The sequence below is a fragment of the Anser anser genome (assembly GCF_964211835.1).
Source record: "Anser anser genome assembly, chromosome: 1".
NCBI lineage: Eukaryota > Metazoa > Chordata > Aves > Anseriformes > Anatidae > Anser > Anser anser.
This window is the reverse complement of record NC_139720.1, coordinates 95407451-95427578: the sequence shown is the minus strand read 5'-3', so window position 1 is coordinate 95427578 and position 20128 is coordinate 95407451. Positions and strand designations below refer to the sequence as shown.

The 20128-nt window shown below is 43.7% G+C and overlaps 2 protein-coding genes across 11 annotated transcripts in view; both read right to left on the bottom strand.

Annotated features, from left to right (window-relative positions):
* Positions 1-1358: 1358 nt before the first annotated feature.
* On the bottom strand, positions 1359-10318 carry CPOX (coproporphyrinogen oxidase). Its single transcript, XM_083820348.1, has 7 exons — positions 9850-10318; positions 9587-9733; positions 8937-9047; positions 7772-7913; positions 5625-5843; positions 3745-3849; positions 1359-1910 (listed from the first exon to the last, which is right to left on the bottom strand). Exons 1-7 carry the CDS (start codon positions 10256-10258, stop codon positions 1823-1825), a joined length of 1221 nt encoding a protein of 406 aa, XP_083676474.1. The 5' UTR covers positions 10259-10318; the 3' UTR covers positions 1359-1822.
* Positions 10319-10451: 133 nt separating this feature from the next.
* LOC310892522 (uncharacterized protein) overlaps positions 10452-20128 on the bottom strand; it is a 33683-nt gene continuing 24006 nt past the window's right edge. For all 10 annotated transcript variants that reach the window (XR_014578191.1, XR_014578192.1, XR_014578193.1 and 7 more), the window contains one exon: positions 10452-20022. Coding sequence is in view for 5 of the 10 variants with exons in the window: in XM_083820388.1 (XP_083676514.1) it covers positions 19897-20022 (126 nt within the window). In the remaining 5 variants the exon portion in view is untranslated. The remainder of the gene's footprint in view (positions 20023-20128) is intronic.

The window sequence follows — 20128 nt, the reverse complement described above, 5'->3', positions numbered from 1 at the left end:
CCACTGGGGTGGAGTTTCCTCCAGAGCCGGGCGGTTTCAGCAGAAGCCTGCCCACAAGCAGACGAGGTGAGTCTGCTTCCCCTTTCCCCCAGACCGCGGTTCCCGGGGAGGCTCCGGGCTCCCCACCTGCCCCACACGCCGGGACACCCCCCCGGCCCTTTTTGGGGGGCTCTGCGGGCAGCAGTTCTCACAGCTCGCTCCTCGTTAGTATAGTGGTGAGTATCCCCGCCTGTCACGCGGGAGACCGGGGTTCGATTCCCCGACGGGGAGAAGCGGCGGCCATTTTGTAGCCCCGTACCGGCCCCCGGGGCACTGCCCGCACTGCTCCCGGCCGCGCGTGGGCGGTGCGGGGACGCCACCCTCAGCCGGCGGCCCCTCGGCGCCGCGCCGTGAGCGCAGGAGGAGGCGGGGTTCGCAAACGTGCGTTTTAGCAACTCATAGCCCTGCGGTTACGGCCGTGGTGCTGCGCGTACCTGAGGAGCGGCGCGGGGGGTGCGCAGCGCCAAGGCGGGCCGGTTAGCTCAGTTGGTTAGAGCGTGGTGCTAATAACGCCAAGGTCGCGGGTTCGATCCCCGTACGGGCCAGTTCCATTTTGGTGCCTGAAGGGGGAATGCCCGGTTTTTGCCGTGCCCCGCGAGCTGGTTAATTAACCAGTAGCTTTTAATTAACCGCGAGCTAGTAATTAACCAGTAATTAACTGGTTAATTACTAGCTAATTGCCCTGCAGCACGGGGACAGGCGTTAGGCGGCGGGAGCCCTGTAGGGAAGGGAAAGAGTGACTGGGTGGAGCAGGGCAGGAACCATCGCGCTGCGTCACGCGGAGGTGACGTCATAGAAGGCGCGGGCGGGCCCGCTGTCCCGCACGCGCTCCTCGTTAGTATAGTGGTGAGTATCCCCGCCTGTCACGCGGGAGACCGGGGTTCGATTCCCCGACGGGGAGACGGCGGTCGCCTTTTTCACCCCCTTGGCTTTAACGCCCCAAAAAAGGTTCGTGCCGGGGGAAGAAAGGGCGATCAGAGCAGCCTGGGTCTTTTACGGGAAGCCTGGGGCAGCGCTCAGCACCTTCCTGGTCTGTCCCAGCCCCTTCTGACAGGAGGCAGAGGGGAGGTGCTGTTGCAGCTGATCACTGCCACGATTTCACCACGCAGAGAAGCTTTGGACAGCTTCTCTTTAAAGCTGACAGCCAGCTCTCACCCCACGTCAGGCACAACCAGGACCCCAACCCAGAATCCCTTGTTCACTGGTCAGTCAAGTCAAGGGCACTGAGGCACATCTCACAACACTTGCTTCCCACCCCCAAATAAAACAGTGTCAAAATAGACATCTTTTTCACAAGGTCCAGAAAGCAGGCGCTGAGGTTTAAAATCATAACAAATATTATTCTTTATTATTTTAAATTTATTCTTTAAAAAAGTATTTCTAAAATCATCCCAACATTATCCTATAGTGAGCTGTGCCATCTAGGCACGCATAATGCTTTCATTCCACTGGGGGAACACTTCACCGTAGTTTAACATTTTTTTGCAGTCAAATAAATCTGCTGAGGAAGTTCCTAAGCATGCACACTAGCCCCGGGAGGGTATCACCAGTCCTTCACAAGGCAACATCAACAGGGGATGACAACATCAGCTGATCACTCAAATAATGAGTTCACGTATTTGCAAGTTACAACAAGTCTACAACATCATTAAGGCACCCTTTAAGAGTATAAATAGCTATACTAAAATGCCATGCAGCAGCACTTCAAATGAGCTGGTTCGCAGGCATTCTTGTTCTTTCGTAATTGCTCAGTATAAGCAATCCATCTTCTTCACGATCCACGTCAGTGCACCCAGTCTTTGGGATTGCGGAGAACCTCCAGGATTTCTGCTTCCCTTGAGCTCTCCGGAGGGGTGTGCATGTACTCCCACCTGCAGGGAGAGGGGAAATGCATTCAGACTGCCCAGCTGCCTTTTCTGAGGGTACTACATGCACAGTTGATAATCTCACATCAGGTGACATAAGGCTACAAATCATTAAATTCATTAAAGACAGGTAACACAAAGATACAGCAGCTTAGTCTTTTTTTTTCCATCTTCTGAAAAGACAGGAAAAAATAACCAAAAAAAGAGAAATGCCTCCTACGTGCAGGTTTATCTCCAAACTGTTTTGCTTAACAGTCTCTTGTGACACACATGTATCATGAGATAATAGGTCAAAAAGAAACCCCAACAAAAGACAGTGAGGACATGAGGCCTAAGGGAAATTGCCAGCTTCATATTCTATCACTTGACCCTGATGCAATGTTTTCAGCTGTCCATGGCAAGTTCTTCTAGAAACTGGACTGGAAGCACTACCAGTCCTCACTGAATCTTGATTTTAAAAACCAAGGTGATGAGAGACGACCTTTTATTGAAAAGTCAACTAAAAGAGGCATGACAGGAAGAAAAGTGTCAGCAGTCAAAGGGATGGGTACAACCTTTTTCCATTTCCTTCCCCTCTAGGAAGGACCCATTCATGCTTCTAAAGTGAGCTATTTATGCTGGTGAAAACAAAAATCAGATCATTGCAGCAATGAAATTGAGAAGTTAGGACCGTGATACAACAGCAGGTCAGGGACACATCTGGTGTTGGCAGTAGGGTGAGAATAGGACAGCCCTCACAGTTAAGGGGTAGCAAGCGACAGCTAGCTTTGCTACTGGAAGGAGGTCACTAAATTCATGATAGGGACTTGTGCTATCAGCATATCTAAAATCAACCTAAAAAGGGAAGTAAATAGTAAATGACAGAGTTAGTTGATGTTACAAGATTAAGCAAGATAATTTAAAACAAAAAGGTAGTTGAAAAACATTACTATCAAGACAAGCAACTCAACAATAACGTGGCAGGTGTAATTCAATGTTGATTGATCTAAAGTAATGCACAGAGAGGAAAAAAAAAGTTACCCACACATTGAGAAACTCATTTAACTTCTATTGCCCAGACAAGATCTCGGCGTTGTAACAGTTCTATGAAAAAGCCTGCTCAAAATCAGCAAGTAGCGTATTTAGATTATGAAAATAATGAATAAAGACAACATTATGCCACTGTATGAGTCAGCAGCACACCTGCATCTTAAATATACATATGTAGCTTCTGTTGTCTGAGCCCTATTCCCAGATCAGAAAGGACAAAGAAAACGTAAGCCTAAAGTGGTAGATGTGTTGAAAGGTATGGAACAGCTGCTGTACAAAGGCTAAGAAGAGGAACACTTGTCAGCCTGGAAAACAGACAATGAACAATTGAAATCTGTGAAACAAGAACTATTGTGAAGAAAAATTGGAAGAAAATCTGTTTATTCACTGATAAGTCAAATGAAGCCATCAGGTGCAAGTAGAAAACAAAGAAGCTCTTTTTCATACAGTGCACAAACTGTGGAACTCCTTGCCACAGGCTTGTAAGGTATCGCCAGAATTTCACACGGTTTCAAAGAGCTACTAAATCAGTATCTCTTGAAAGATTTTCCTGCTCCCTCTATGAGTACAAAGCATTAAAAATGACCTTTTTTTTTTTGGTTAGAAAATATCCAGGCCACACATTAGCAGCAAATGGGTGAGTGTAGCAGAGCAGAGAAGCCTCTGCACCTATTTGGCCAGTTCTTGTATCAGGCATGAACCAACCACTGTTAAGAGACTGGACATCACAACAGGCATTTGATTTAATCCTTCAGAGTCTTTCAGTGAGAACAATGCCTACCTGCAACTCCATACACAGCTATGCCCTTACCTTGCAGTCAGTGGCAGAGACATAAGAATGCTTTCAATTCTTGATCCTGGTGTTAGTAGGCCAAACTTTGTACCTCTGTCATAAATCAAGTTGAACTCCACATACCTATGGGGAGTAAAGATACAACAGAAAAACAAGCTTATAATCAGAAGTTGCTTGTGCCTTCTTCAGCTAGCAGATGTCAAACAAAAACAGTATTTCTGCTGTGTTGGGTGTCAAATGAACCCTGTTTTGGGGCCAACTGTCTCTAGCATCTTCTGCACGGAAATGAAAATAAAGCCTTGCTACTCCACAAAGCATAGGAAGTAAGGCCTTAGCTAACAGACAAGCGGACAAACTATGCAAGGAGAGCATTCTGCATGGTGCTGTACTACCTTACTTCTCCCAGGACTCCACCCTGCTAGCAAGCTCAACACCAGGTTTAGCTTGGTTACACTGGTACTCTCATGCGATGGTGTCAAGACAAGAGTAGCCTCAAAGGAGCTGGAAGTGACCATATAAAAAACTCCCTTGTGCTGTCCTCCATGCTGAAGGTCCTTCTGAAGGACACATCAGCGGCATGGTCAGAACAAGATTTTCCTGTTTCTTGAGGAGGTCTGGAAAGCAGCAGAAGTCAGACAGCTTCAGAGTGCTGGCTGGGACTTGTAAGTCCCAGAATGGACATTTTCCTGCCCTCAGCATGCAGACAGAGCAGTGACAATTCCGTAGGGTTTATATTAACAACCAGTACTGAGGTATTAATACTTAACAGAGAAACAGGAAGGAAGGAGCTATTTCTTACTGGCAGAAACGAGAGCTTTGCCTAGCTCAACCTGCAAACAGGTCCAGAGCAACAAGCAGCCTGAGCCAGTCCCAGCTGCAGCTTAAGGAACCTATTCCCTCTTAAAACATCACCAGGCTTGCTAAATCCCATCAACAGAATGTATCCTGAAAGTCCTGCACTCCCAGGAACAGTTCTAGCCAATTAAGCACGTATGCTTATTTGACTAACTGCCGCAGGCCAGTGATCTAAACTTGAATGCTTATGTCCTCTCTATGCCACTTTCACAGGTTTCTTTGCAGAAAAGGCAGCAAGACTCCTCATTTTTGCACAGAGCACACGTATTCTCATTTCTCTACCTGCTCAGACAATCGCAGGACAGAGACAAGAGTATGTACCAATGTACTTAACCTTTTGCAGCATTAACAATCATTCCGAGTAATAAGCATCCTCAAGAGTCTACATTAAAGACTTTGGACCATTCCAGAAAAATAAAACCTCTATTTATCTTTACTCCTTTACAAAGAGTTCACAGCATACTTACTTCAATGCCAAGAAAAATATCAGAATAAACATGTAAGAACCTGAAAGCCCTCTTGCATACAAATATTTGTCGACTTGCTGGGGTTTAGCTTCATTACTGAATAGTGTGCATGACTCCCTCACCCTTACGCTCCTTGTGACAGGGCAGTCCTATATCCCGTATCACTGGGCTGCAGGAGAGGGCGGGATTCAGGACACCATGCACGCACCCCTTTGCTTGTTACACAGCTTCTCTTTTTTTTTTTTCTTCCTTGAAGGTGTCAGAGAAACTGTAGCATTTCGTAGGGGTTGCTTGTGCTGCTGCACATGGGAGAGTTGCAGATACATACGAGGGTGTGCCAGTACCTTCTGCATCCTCCCTGGCAAGCCAGCACTGGATATCAAAAATAGTTCTGTACACAGAAGTGTTGCAACCCTCTGGTAAGCTTTTGAGCACTTGTGCAAACTTAACTGACACTGTGACAGAATATAAAACACACTTCAGGACATAAACCTCACAACCATGAAGAACTAGCTCATTTTATTCTCGCCAGTCTCATCCACCTCCCAGGTATTCTTTTGCTCCTTCAGTACTCACCGTCCTCTCCGAAGCTGCTGCCATTGCTTCTCCTCTGGTGTGAAGGAGTCATGGCAGTGCTTCTTCACAATGGGAATGTAACAAGGCACAATGGCTTTGGCACAACTCTGCACAAACTGAAAAACTTCCTCCTTCGAAGGAGAGTCCACATCATCAAAGAATATGCCTCCAATCCCTCTTCGCTCACCACGGTGCTTGATAAAGAAGTAGTCATCACACCTAAAGGGGCAGCAGACAGTTAGTAATATGGCCCACAATATTAAAAGAAACAAACACTACTCCAAACAGCTACACGGCACAGGATGGCAGTGGTGAAATAGCAATGAAAAGTCAATTCCTACAGTGCTGGCTGCACCACCGTTTCACCGCCTGCTGAGAGCAGGACTGTACAACACCACGCGGAACGCGCTCCTGCATTCACACACAGTAAAAGCTCAGATTAAGTGGTCACCGCAAAGCTATGTATCATTGCACAGTCACTGAACGTGGAACACTCAAAGACCGTGGCAGATGTTTCCATATGGCGTGATCCAATCCACATTCTCTACCTATGAGGGACACTTGATTTCAAAATTCACCCTAAGAGCTCTTTCTCTGTTTCATTCACAGAGTTACATACAGATCCCAGATTATTTGTACAGCTTTCAGACAAATGTGAAATAAACTTGAAAGTGGATCTCTTTATTCTTTTTGCCATTCTTGTGAAAAAAATAATTTTCGGCATCAAAACTAAAAGAATTGACAAACCCAAGACTGGATATGAAGGCTGTTGTCACTTAAAAGGACGGGGAAAAAAAGTGAGGCAGCCTTCTTTGGAAAAAGACTTTGTAATAGTTAAATGTGGAAGATGGAGTCATTCTAGCAGTGACTGTTCTTGGCTCATTTTCAAGTTCATGAAAGAATAAGTGCAGTTTATACTACAATGAGGTGGGAATTAATCTATTTTGTATTTACTGGAGTGCGTAGGTATGCAATTACTATAAATCACCTGATTCATTGTATCCACACCCAACTTACAGTTGCATGCTTGGGCAACCATGCCCTGCAAGCCTTCATGTGGGGCAGAAATGGAAGCAGAAACCACCAACAGCAAGGAGATCCTGCCTGCCTTTAAGACTAGCATGCCATACATGTGTCGATCCACAATCACTGTTACCAAAGTTTTAAAGCCAGATCAGGAAGGCAGCGTGGTAAACATAACAAGAGCTTTTCTGTTTGAGAGAACTGGAACAAGGGCGACGCAGAGGAGATTCAAACCACTCCACCATTGAGAACCACATGCCCCTACACAGCTGCTGTTTACAGCAAACGTTTATGCTGGGATTAGGAACAGTGTCTGTCTACAGGATACAATTAGTCCTCCTTTGAGTTGCCCTCAGACTAAGAACAGATGTCTGTCTCTCTGATCCCCTGCATCTGGCATCGCTAGCTTACTTTCCCTGCACACAACCTGACCATTAAGGCACGCACTCTGAACCAGCACACAGAAAGATTCCTTAGAGAGCCAGACTGTAGTCTTAAGGTTTTAAGACGTGCTTCTCTACATGAAGCGGTTCACACCCAAACTGCAACACCCACTTTATCTCCTGTCCTCAGACAAGACGTGGTAGCTTACAAAAGGCTAACCCTCCCTTCTGGATACCATAGCTTGTAGCAGATAGGATTATCAGAAACAGAGCAGCAAGCCCTCACTGAGTAGTGAAAGATCCCATCAACTGCATCTCTCAGCTCAAGAACGTTCAAAATTCACATCTTTAGAGAATATGCTGTTGAACACTCAGTGAATGTGTCACTTGAAACAAAACTGCAGCTCCATCAAAATTATGAAACTTCTACATTAAAGAAAAGCTTCTTTACCTACCTGGCCAAAAAAAAAAAAGAAGGACACGCTGAAGGCAGAATAACTGCATTGGAGTTTTCAAAACTGCAGCAATGGCCAAACAGCATCTCTCAGGCCTCCATAAATAACATACTGCTGTAGACTACATTTTATCCCAATACACACCTACTGATTTTCATTAGGGTCTGCTGATACTTATCAAAAGGCCGAACGGAACATACTTTTCCTAGAATGCATTTAACTGGCAGTCTCCAACACCATCTTCTGTTCCCACAAAAGGGATCCAAGCACATCACTCCCCACATACCATTTCTTGTATTTTGGATACAGCTTCAGATCGTGCTTGTCACAAGCTTCTTTCAGAGTCTTGTGAAAATGTACAGCATCTTCTTCGTTCAAGTAAGTTGGAGTGAGGTCAGTTCCACCACCAAACCACCACTGTTTAGTGCCTAGAGGAGAGAGGCAAACAACATTTTTTTATTTTTAAAAAATTGCCAAACAGAAATACATTGCTAGTGGTTCACCAAGAACTAAGAACTACTTGAATAATACAAAATAAAATCATTATTCAGTACAAAATAAAATCATCATTCAGTGGTATCCCTAAACAATCATGACAAATTTGAGTTCAAGGTAATGCAACAACCAAGAAAACACGGAACAAATTTCACAACAGTGAAAACTATTTGTTGGATATTTTGGACATGTTACTCTACCAGATGCCACAGAGTATCAATTTCACAAGATGGGCCGTCAATTCCTACTGTCATAGTTACACCTTATACAAGACAAGGAAACTGCAACTTCATGGATACTTCAACTATCTAGAAACATGACTGCATGCCAAAGAAAGGAAATATCGTTAATAATTCCAGGGTAACTAATTGGTTAGAAATGATCCTTAATACTCTGACAAAATAATTCAAAGAAAAATCTCTCTGAGCTTTGACATACGAATGGCCTCTCAGTGCTAAAGTACCTAGCCTTGAAGCCTGCCTTTGACAGTAGCACATGGCAGAAACTCGGGGGGGGGGGGGGGGGGGGAACTAACACAGAGAGTGATGTTTCTGACAGTACGTCCTCCCAGCTTCTGAGACAAAGCTTGCATACCCTGACCAGAATGCTTATCAGTCCTTCAGACCTTTCCCCTATTGAAAGAAGCGATTCTAAAATTTAATGTTTTACATATATTTATGACCTCCTACACATTAACATAACTCTGAAACCCCAGTGTATTCTGCAAAAAGTAAATTGCAAACACCTTTATTCATGAAGATGTATGAATTACACTGACTTTACAAATGCATAATCCAAGGCCCAGAGATTAAGAAATGTGGTGCTATACAACACATTATTGGCATACCTGGGAACAAAACTGGACTAGTTCTTAACCTCTTATCCTAGCCACGCACTCACACTTTCCTCATGCAGAGTCATACGTCATACATGTTACAATGGCTAATAATTCTTACCGTCTGCTTCTTCAATTTCAAAGTATCTGTAGTTGAAGTGCATAGTTGGAACATGAGGATTCTTTGGATGGATAACAGAGCTTACACCCATGGCACAAAAAGGCAGTTTTCCTAGGTAAAAAGATGCACAGAAAAGAAGTCTTCAGCTTGTCAAATAACTTGATTTGTTATCATGTAAGGAACATCACTATTTATACTTAGTTTCCAAGCTATTGGTCCACTACGAGGCAATTTATCGTGTTGGGTAACAATAATTATTAATGTTAAATTTACTTATCTACAATTTTTATGCACCTAAGTGACTTTTCTGCGTTTGTCCTAAAAATGCAACAAAAAGGTAGCGTTGGAGCACCCCTTAGATGATGACCACTGAAAATGCAAGGCACTGCTCCAGCTTTCCACCATCCCGTCCTCAGAACTACCGTTTGCTGTAGAACTGCCACCGAATCCTCTTTAGCCTTCACTTCGTTTTGGTTTTCTCCCTCCACCTCTACAAGAAGTAACTCCTGCGCCGTTTGGCTGCTGAGCTGCAGCATCTTTCTTGAGGAACAACCCTGTGACTTCCACGAGCCAGGCAGGCAACAAGCACCAGGGCCCGACCTTGCTCTCCCACCGCCCCCACAGGAAGCCCCGGCTAAGCGGCCCCTTACCGTCCGCAGAGGCCTTCAGAGACTTGCCCCTGCTCCTCATCTGCCGCGCCGCCTCCTCGGAGAGCTGCCCGAACACCACCGACACGTTGACGCCCGCCTTCTCGAAGACCTCGCCGTCCTGCAGCACGCAGCTGATGCCGCCTCCGCCTGCCAACGCCAGCACCCCGCCGCTGGGTCACCGAGGGACGGGAGCCCCCCGCCAGGGCCGCAGCCCCCCGCCCGGCCGCCCCCCGGGGGGGCTCCCCCCGCCCGTCCCCCCGCACCTTCCTTCCTCTCCCAGGTGTCCACGGCGAAGGCGGCGCCGGGGTCCACGGCCGCCAGGGCGCGGCACACCTCGGCCTGCGTCTCCATGATGAGCAGCTCCATGCGGCTCCGCAGCTCCCGCCGCCGCCGCCGCAGCTCCCGCAGCCCGCTGACGGGCGGCGCCATGAACCGCCGCCGCAGCCGCTCCTCCTCCTCGTCCTCCTCCTCGCCCGCCGCCATGGCGGCCCGCCGCCGCCACAGCCCCAAACCCAAGCCCAGCCCGCCCAGCGCCCCCGCCAGCGCCCAACGCTGCCCGCCCCGGCCTGCCGGGACCCCCGGCGGCGCGGAGCCCAGCGACCGGCGGGCCAGGGCGGGCGGAGCCCGGACAGCGCGGGCGGCCCCGCGGAGCAGCTGCGCCGCCGCCGCCATGACGGGCACCTGCGGCGTACTGCCGGGGCGGGGAGCGGGGCGGGGCGAAATGGCGGGCGGGCGGAGCAGGGCAGGGCCGTGCGGCTCGTATGGGCTGTGTTTATTTATGGGTGAAGAGGACCCGGGAAGCACAGCCTTTTTTTTTTTTTTCTTTTTTTTTTTTTCTTCTCTTCTCTACCCCCCCCCCCCCCCCCCCCCCATCCCCGTTGTTTCTTCTGCTAGCTTGTGGTTTATTTCACTCGGGAGAAAGGCTAAGAGGGGCGAAGTGGCATCACTACACGGCATTCAAGCCTTGCAGCTCGTCTGGTACAAAGCAGGGAGTTGAATCTGTTGTCCTTCCTCACGTTGTCCTTCCTCATATAAAACATTCCGACGTGTTAGGATCGAATAACGTGGTTTTGGCGATACAGCTGCTTCGAGGCTGTAGAGCAGCTGTGTGAGTAGGGGCCTGAACAGGTTCAGGCATGGCCGGAGCAGGTAAATGCAGATGCATCGTTTCTGCAGTGGAGCTGCTAGGCTGTGTGTGACACGGCTGGTTTTCGTGCTCACACAGCCGCATCTGTTAGCACCAATGTGTGAGACTGCCGGTGTAGAGCAATGAGACTGTTTCCCACAGATTTCACAAGGCACGTGCTTACACTTTCTTTTTTCTCTCTGAAGTTGAAGCACTGGTTGGTTTTTTGTTTTTGTTTTTACTAATAAGAGTAGTAAGAAATCAACACTGAGTCAGATGTTGAAAGGTACTACGCACCACCAATTTACAGTTCAGTTTGGTTTTCTCGGTGCTGATGTTGTCACCAGATCTGTTAAACTGATCTTCTATTTTCTCAGCTGCCTTGAAGTCAGCTATATCAGCTATGAGACAGTACAATGAAGGACTAGCACAATGACCAAAAACTTTAGCAAACAAGTAAAGCTGCGTTTTTGCTCAGGCAAACATGTAAGTGACAGTGCAGCCACGGGTGATGGTACTGTGCTGAACTGAGCTATGAGAGTTTTCTTTCAAATCAAGCAGCAGATTTACTAACATTTTTTAAATTAAGTTTATTGCTTTCGAATAAGTAATGATATTTATTAAAACTCATCAGTTAAGGACTCCTATCAGGGTTAGACTGAGAATAATAACAATTACCTCAAAAGCCTAACCTGCAAGGTTTGTACTCTGGTATGGGACAGTTCTGGAAACAGGCAACTGCTGGTATTTCAGGACTGTTTTACACCTGTAGTATCCAAGAAGAAGGCAAGGAGTCTTGTCCCTAGTATGGATCAGGGCTTCCTTACCTAGTTCTTTCCATTGTAGAGTGGTGGGGAGGAGACGTTCTGTGTAAAGTGATAACAGCTTAGGCAGTTTCATCATTTCTGATCTGATTCTGCTCTTTGTCAGCAGAGGTTGCTGTGAAGCTGCTGTAGCTCTACAAATGAAAAGGGAAGGAGACCTCTGAGCTGGACAATCTCTTCTACCATCAGCTATGGAGGATGGGGTCTTTTTAAGGTGCCAGGTTGAGCCAGCAGACCTGAACCACTGGCAGCAGGAATGAGGGAGGTGTCCTTTGTTTGCAGGAGAGATCTGAGGCTGAAGGAGAAGGGCACTGCCATGTTATGAACTGTGGTAAACCTGCTTAATTCAGCTGCACTAAGGAGCTCTTTGTACACTTCTTTATCCAGGGAGAGCTGTGGTAGCTTACTTTCATTTTGAATCGCATCCAGTGGATTTACTTAAACATTTTCATGATAAACAGTGTTCATTATGTCTGCTTCCATGCTGCTTACTGTGGTAAAGCTGTGCTCTTTTAGTGCGATTCTTAGACACGGCTATAATGGAAAAAAATAATTAAACGTTGATGCCAAAGGACATGTAAAGTTCATTCATACTGATGAGAATTTCACAGAATCACAGAACGGCTGAAGTTGGAAAGGACCTCCACAGATCACCTAGTCCAATGGCCCTGCTCAAGCAGGGTCACCTAGAGCATGTTACACGGGATCGCATCGAGATGGGTTTTGAATATCTCCAAAGGAGACTCCACAACTTCTCTGGGCAGCCTGTTCCAGTGCTCTGTCACCCAAACCACAAAGAAGTTCTTCCTCAAATGGTGATGAAATCTTCCGTGGTTCAATTTATACCTATTACCCCTTGTCCTATCACTGGCCGTCACTGAGGAAAGTTTGGCCCCATGCTCTTTACGTTATCCCCTCAGGTATTTATAGAGGTTGATAAGATCCCCTCTCAATCTCCTCTTTTCTAGGCTAAACAGTCACTATTTTTTTGCTAAAAAAATCACTTTTTTGTGTTGTAGGTTGAGTACAAATTTTGATAACATCAGGTAATTCAGGCTGGACAGGACCTCTGGAAGACCAGCTCCTGGAGCTTATGGCTTCCCAGATGGATAAGGTTACTCAGGGCCTTCCTTATCCATCTGCATTTGGAAAACCATCAAGGTGGGGGTTCCACGTTATGCCTGGGTCTTGCCCCAACACTGCACTACTCTCATGAGGAAGAATTTTTCCTCATATCTAGTGAGAATTTCCTTTGCTGCAACCACATTGTCTGGTCAGCATCATGCACTTGCTGCTGAATCTTAAAAGCGTGATATCTTTACAGGCTGCTTTTCTAGGGCTGGTTGCTGGAGCTTGGTTAGGCTGCACTCTCTGGTAGAGGTGAAGTGGACTGACAGTGTAAAAGTGATACTTCCACCATTTATGTGCTGAGTCCTCTCATCCTTAGAAATCTGTGAGGTCCTTCTCCATAACAGCAGTCTAAGGTTGAAACTTTAGGCAAATCCCATGTACTTTCCTTTTGTAGCCATTGGGAAGGTACAATGGCAGCTTGCACAGGAATGGTTATTTGTGGTCTTGGTTATAAATGTACAACCAAATTGTGCCAGGCAGTTAAAACAGCATTATTGAGGGTAGCTCAAGCTCTTTCAGTATTTGAATTAATGTGCCTCACCACATTATTTCAGCTTACCTCACTCTACAGTACTGAGAAGGGTAGCACAATGCTACAGTGATAAGACCCTAGAAAAAATAGCTTACAATTTGATCTGCATTTTCAGTGCATACTGTTGGTATGAAGCTTGAGGACTTTGAGCTTTTGTGTGTGCTGTTGAATTTCTGTGTTCTTTTGGTTCTTGTGGAAATGCAGACTGAGGAAGAAAAAAAAAGGCGCTCTGAGCTTGGATCAAAGACAAAAAGAAAACCTGGAATTGGTTCTTCCATTTGCTTAATTAAAAATTTAATCTGCAGAAATATACCTTACCCTTTTTTAGTGGGCTAGGTGAAATTCCGAGGTCTCAACTTCCCTATGAGGTCTTTGTGTCAGCTTTAAAAGACTGACTGAAATTTTACAAGGCAAGATGACTGTGAATATTGTGTTATTCAGAGGGTCATCCATTTTGATGCTTTTCATACATGAATGTAATGTGGTACTGAGGATTATGTGGGGTTTTGTTTTCAGAGAGAGTGACACTATTTAGAGTAGCCAAAATCTCTACTGATGCAAACCAGTACGATTCTAGAGAAGGCTATAAGGCTGCAGGCTTAGAGAGTTGAAGAACTGGACTCAACTACATTTTTATTCTTTTCCAAAGACAGAAAGACTATTGCTAATTTTATTTTTCTTCTTCTTTTTTTTTTTAACACCTATGCTTTAAAAAGAGCTCTGAAGTATTTCTGTTGCATGTATTTAGGTGCTGTCTGTATTGTTTTTCTATTCTAGAAGAATTTATGCACAAATAGAGTATTAACAAAAGACCGTGAGACACTAAATGGTCTAAGATAGTGAAGCATGATCAGGTCTGATTCAGACTGAGGCTGTTTGATACTTGTATTTTGAGCACTGAATTAATGCAGTTGCTTATCAGAAAACTGGAAGAAACTTTTTTTTTTTTTTGAGAACAGAAAAAATCCCTTTCAGTTTGTCATTTCTATTGCTTCTAAAGCTAAAGGAGCCAATCTCATCCAGCTTACTGTATTACCCCGAGCTTTGATTGTGACTTCTATGTGCTGATGTGAACTTCAAAATTGAAAAAGTACTCTTGTTTAACAGAGGTCAGCTTAAAGGTCTTGCATGACGGTATAAGCTGAATAAAGTTATTTTTTCTGTATGTGTCAGAGAGAGAAGTAAAAGCTTTGGGGATTGAGCTGAAACAGCAGGTGATGCAAAGCTTATAAGAGAAAGATGATAACCTTTCCTTCTGTATCTGTGATCTCAGTAATTTGTCTGTGTGGTAGGTCCATACTAACTTTCCCCTTTCCCTTTCTCCCTTTCTTTCCTTTCCTTTCTCCCTTGAGTTCAGTAAGGCCATTGATTCTAAGGGTGTCAGAGAGCACTAATCACGTGAAATAATATACTTCTGCTTCTCCTGAGAACACATTTGCCCTTAACCTTTTGCAAAAAGCATGCATGAATCATGCAGAGTCATAATGGAGGTACTTTAATTTTTTATGGTAAAAGTGTGTGTCTTGAGAAACTTCTGAACTTCTGTTCATTTGGAAAAATGAGATAAGGTCATCTGCTGAAGAACAGAGAAACAGCCAGCAAAATGATACAGTCGGGTTCATAATTCACCCACTATTGTTTAGTCCCCAGAGTGTGGGCAAAACCTCATGCTGCTGAATGATTTATCTTTGCATCTGCTAAAGTATTTGTAGTGAGACAGTAATGTAACAGAGCTATAACAGAAGCAGAGTGCCGCAGGAGTTCCCACCCGTTTTGTCTCTAAGGAGCAGAGATGCGAACATGCCAGAGCTCTAGGAGCTTTTGCCACCCCAAACATGACAGGAGGATAGATGATTAGGAGGAACACCTCCAAGTCTTGAGAATGGGGGAGAATGAGTGTGTTGAAAGGCTGCCAGAAGGAGAGTGCCTGCTGCCTATTTCTAGGGAGAAATTATAAAAGGCAAAGGCAAGAGGAAAGAGTGTGTCCCACATGCTAAAATCTCCTTCTGTGACTGTGGTAACCTCAGAAGCTTGGGTTAAAAGATCTGAAGTGCTGTCTTCTTATCTTGTGTGTCTAAAACCTTTTGTGGTATAAAGCATGGTGTCAGGCTGAAAGCCATGAAATTAGGTTCTAGTTCTTCTATTATCAACTGGACAAAATCATATTTAGACCAGTAACTTTTCATAATTCTTCACATTCCTTTTGTACAGTTTGCTGCGGTTTTCAAGATTTTTACACCAGAGTCTTTCACAGTCTGCGCTTGCTGATTATATCAATAGATGTCTCTTCTAAATCCTCGTTCAACCTCCCTTGAGGATTTTCTGAAGATAAAAAATCATCTGGCAAGGAGTTCTGTAGGACTGTAGGGTGTCTTTATAACCCAACTTCTCTTAGGTTCATTGATGGCTCCTCTCTGTTGAATACCTAAAGAGACAGTGAAATTCCTCTCCATGCCATCAGGCCTTCCTAAGGTATCTGTTCACCAGGATACAGAATCCTAGCCTACTGGTTCGTTTTATGGTGACCGCTGTCGCTGTATGCAAAGTATTTGTCGGGAACACTTTACTTACCTGTGAAATGCATGCATTTCTCAAATGAAACACTGTAGGTCTTCATCAGCAAATTAGTGAATTTCTAAATGAACCCACTGGCTTGGGCAGCATTTTCTTCTCTCAGAACTCTGAGAAACAAAGAACAATGTTTTGTTATTGTCTGTTTTTGAGTGTGCTGTGAAAAAGTCCATTAATAAGTGTCTTAACAAAACTCTGATTTTAGACTTACCAAAGAGGAATCACCACCAGCTGCATAACACATTTCACTTCCTTTGTTGCCAACGGTTTTTTAATCTTTCATTTTACAGTGGTCTAGATCTGTGGACTGGGCAATATTAACGAAGCAGAAAAACTATTGCTAGTGACAAAGCTGGGGAGTGCAGAGGCAGGTCTGTAGGCAGGGATACTAGTGACTGGGTTACATTAGAGAAGTGAAGGAGCCTGCCCTGTGGATGAATGTAGGTAGTGTACTTTCAGGGAGAGTGGACAGCAAAGACAGAGCTGAAGCTTTTTGGGGCAGTTTGTGACAGTTTGGAAACCACTAATGTTTTTTAAAAGTTAGTTTTCCCAGGTGAGCTGAACTCCAGGTGAGCCCTGCTGGGTATGATGTGGCTTGCACAGACCAAAATGGATTTGAGGAGCAGGCCAGCATACTGAAGGCCACAGAACTGACCTTTTACTGGTACTAGTGTTTTCCAACAGCTTGCTCTGTATGACCTCTAATCAAGAGATCTCAAAAATTCTGACAAGGTATAGGACTTTGTAGGGCAGCTGTACCATCTCAGCATCAGACTTCCTTTCTTGTCTATTTATATAACTCAGCCTTCTTGCCAGAGCATGTTTTGTCATGACTTCTGTGACATTTCATTGTCTTTTCAACTTTTAAGTGAAACAAAGTGTCCCAGACAATAGTGGATTTCAGTACTGTATTATCTTCCCCTTTTGGGTACTTCTTCAGTTTCATTCCTTTTTAAATGCAATAAAACCCAGAGCCCTGTCCTGATGCCTTCCCTCCCCCATTCTTGAAAGTCCCTAGCTGGGCTATCACATGCTCATCACCGGTTTTCCCCAAAGGCCCTTTTTTCTGTGGAAACACAGTACTTAGTGTTGTCATCCCGAGTCTTCTTTTACACAGAAGAGCGGTTTCTGCTCTTACTTGTGGAAAACTCCCGCAAAGTTTGCTCTCCCAAAAATGTTATACCTTTTTTCTCTTCCAGATGTCCTCATTTTCCCTTACCAACCAGTCACAGAAGCATTGTGCCTGCTTTCTTGAGAAACAGAATTTCTCCCCCTAAATTTTGTAATAAGAAGCCTTGGAAAAGTTCTCATGTTTTCACCTGTTTATAAAATGAAGTTGTAAGAGAATGGCTTTTATTTTTAAAACCAGGGTCCATGGGACATAGAGCCATACCTGCCTTTCCTGCTTCTTAAGATAGGCTGTCACTTAGGTTATAAAATTGAGTAGCATGGTATCAAAATGCATTTAAAAAGTTGTCTTTAATCCATCATTAGTATTTTTACAGTCTGTTTCTTAAACAGCTAAGAGGCTACATCTATATAATGGAGTAAGTAGAGGATATAGGCATATCGCACTTGTTGAATAGTCATTCACCTGCTTCACCCTGGTATCACTGTGACCCGCTATCATTGTGATCCATTTCTTATTTTGTATTTAGGTGCTAGTTTTAAAGAAAGTGATATTAGATTTACAATAAGAAGTTTGCAGCAATGTTAACCTATCCTAGAAGTGTACATCAGGTCCTGTGAGCTTGTGGAGCAGTAGTTAAATCATCCAATATAACAGAAAAGTGAGTTATTTTTATTGCTGCTATGGCATTTCTCTAGGTAATAGAAAATAAAAAAGGTTCTAGAAAATAGGCAAGGTTCTTAAGCTCTTGTAATTTTTAAATTGACCAATTTCGTGCAATCAGTGTACATACTTTCTTTAGCTCTGTTATTTCAATTGCACTCTCGTAAAAGACAAATGGCTTTTAAACAGTTCAACAATTTTATATGCTTTGATATATTTTAATATGTTTCAACTTTTGCTTAAAACATATAATTTTGCTTTCTCGTATAATTTTTTGATAAGTTATCTCTAACTCAGATAACAAGTTACAGGTTGCATTCAAACAGTTTAACGTGTTTGATTGACATTTTGGATCTTGAAAAATGTCTGAGCTAACATTTTTCCAGGCCATCCTGGAAGTACTGGGAAGTAAAGTCTAACATCTGTCATTCATTAGCTTGAGCAGTTTTGTTTTGATTTGTTTTTTAAGTATAAAACACTGGGCTTATTATGCAAAGGAAATCTACTAGATCTCTGAGTACTTTGTTCATTATTTAGTAAGTTCAGAAAGTGTTAGATTCAATATATTTTTTTTCTGAAAGATTTCCCTGTGATTTGTGGCTATAGTGACTGCAAAAGATGAAACTTAGGTTCTTTGGTTTGTCTCTGCATCTCCTTTTGTACCTCTAAATCCCGCCAGAGGGTGGTAGGACAGATAGTGGTTCTACTGCTGATGACCTGGTATTCAACATATGCCCCAGAGACGTGTTAGGGAAGGAGTGTTCTCTCACAGTACCAGAAGCCAGAGTGCCTATTGAAATTGCCAGGCAGCAGGCTTAAATCAAGGAAAAGCAAGTAAGCAAGTTGTTTTTCCACAGTCCAGTGGAAATGAACAGTGAGACTGAGGGTCTCAGGGTGTTACTGAGGCTAGGAGTGCAAGTGGTCTCAGTAAAGTAACTGAATAAAATCACGGAACGGCTTTTAAATGCACAGATGTGAAACCAGCCTCCAACTCTTGCTGTCCCTGAACAGCAAGTTACCAGATCTCACTAGGGTATATTAGAGGAAGAGTCAGTCTTGCCCTATGTTGTAATCTTTCCCAAAGTACCCATTATTGGTCACTGTCAGAGAAAGGAGCTTGGCTTTTTACAGATTTGATCTGATTCACTTCAGCTGTCCTTATGTTGTTGACCCCTTACATTTGCGAAATGGAAGCAAAAAGTAAAAATCATGTCCTCCGCCTCACCACAACCTGTTCTCACTTTGTTAATATGCAAGGTTAACGAGCATAAACACATCTGCTTGACTTAAACATGTTCTCTAGATTAAGAGCAGGAGTACATTAGATCCAGAGATCTAGTTTTGTAATTTAATATTCTGATAATGGACTAATGGTCTGAGAAGCAAAAGTAAAACAGCATCAAGTTATTCTTAATTCTGCTGTATCCTTATTTGGTTAGTTTACAAATTTTCAGTAACAGCAAGAAAAATGCAAGCTTCTAGTTCAGTCCAATGCCAAGAATGTAATCCACAGTTTGTCCTTAATCCCTTGAGGATCATCTCAAATGTTTCCAGTGCTTTTGGCAGGAATATTAAATTACAAAACCTAGGATACTTGCCAGAAACAGGAAAAAAAAAAAAAAAAAAGGTTCACAGTAAAAGCAGTGCCCCTGTTCTGTGTTTCTGCAGGAGAAAAATGACATGGCAATAAGAATCACTGGTTTGAAAAAAAAAATGTAAAGGGCAATTTCTCATAAAGGTCGTAAGACAGTCTATTCCATTTAATTTGCAGTACTAAAATATTCGTGGTTCAGTGTCTGGAGACAGTTCAAAGCAACTATCTTGTTAGTATATTGAGCTTTTCTTTTATGGAGTTGAAAGTAGTTAACTATCTCTTTTCCAACTCAGGCTGGAACCTGGGCCCCAGATTCTGACTTTTGTTTTATCTGTGTGTGGTTGGGAGAAGCTCACAGAGCCTGATGCGTTTACTTCTGATTCACTCTGATACAACCAAGGCCAGCAATCAAAGAGTGCTGGTTTTGTTAAAGTTACCGTTAGAAGTTGTCAACTAAAATAAATCATCAACTATATAAAATGTTCCAAGGAGAGGAGGGGGTTGGAGAACTGTAAAGTCTTTTTGTATGTATGTCAAACCTTCTTTGAAGATTACGTGAAAATCTGTGCTTGCTTTCTATGTCCAGGTGAAAGTCCTGTTTGTCTTTCAAGGGTGAATCTGTAGTTGTTTCTCATAAAATTGTTACACTAGGATACTTTCATGGGTATAAATTCTCCATTAGAGAAAAGGACAAATTATAAACTGTTTATTTAATTGATATTGAAAATTTTCTTCTTACATCAGACAAGTTTATTGACTCTTTTTCCTTCTTTCTTTCTGCTCTCTGTCCCACATATCTGCATTTCTTGGGTCTGTAGAGGAGTTTCTGACATTCTCATCCCTTCTAGGCAATACTGTTGTTGCTTCTGCAAGACAAAGAAATACCCGTGATTTATTTAGTAATACATTTGATGCTATGATAATACAAACAAAACAAACATAGTTACATAAAGCTGATGGAAGTATTTTATT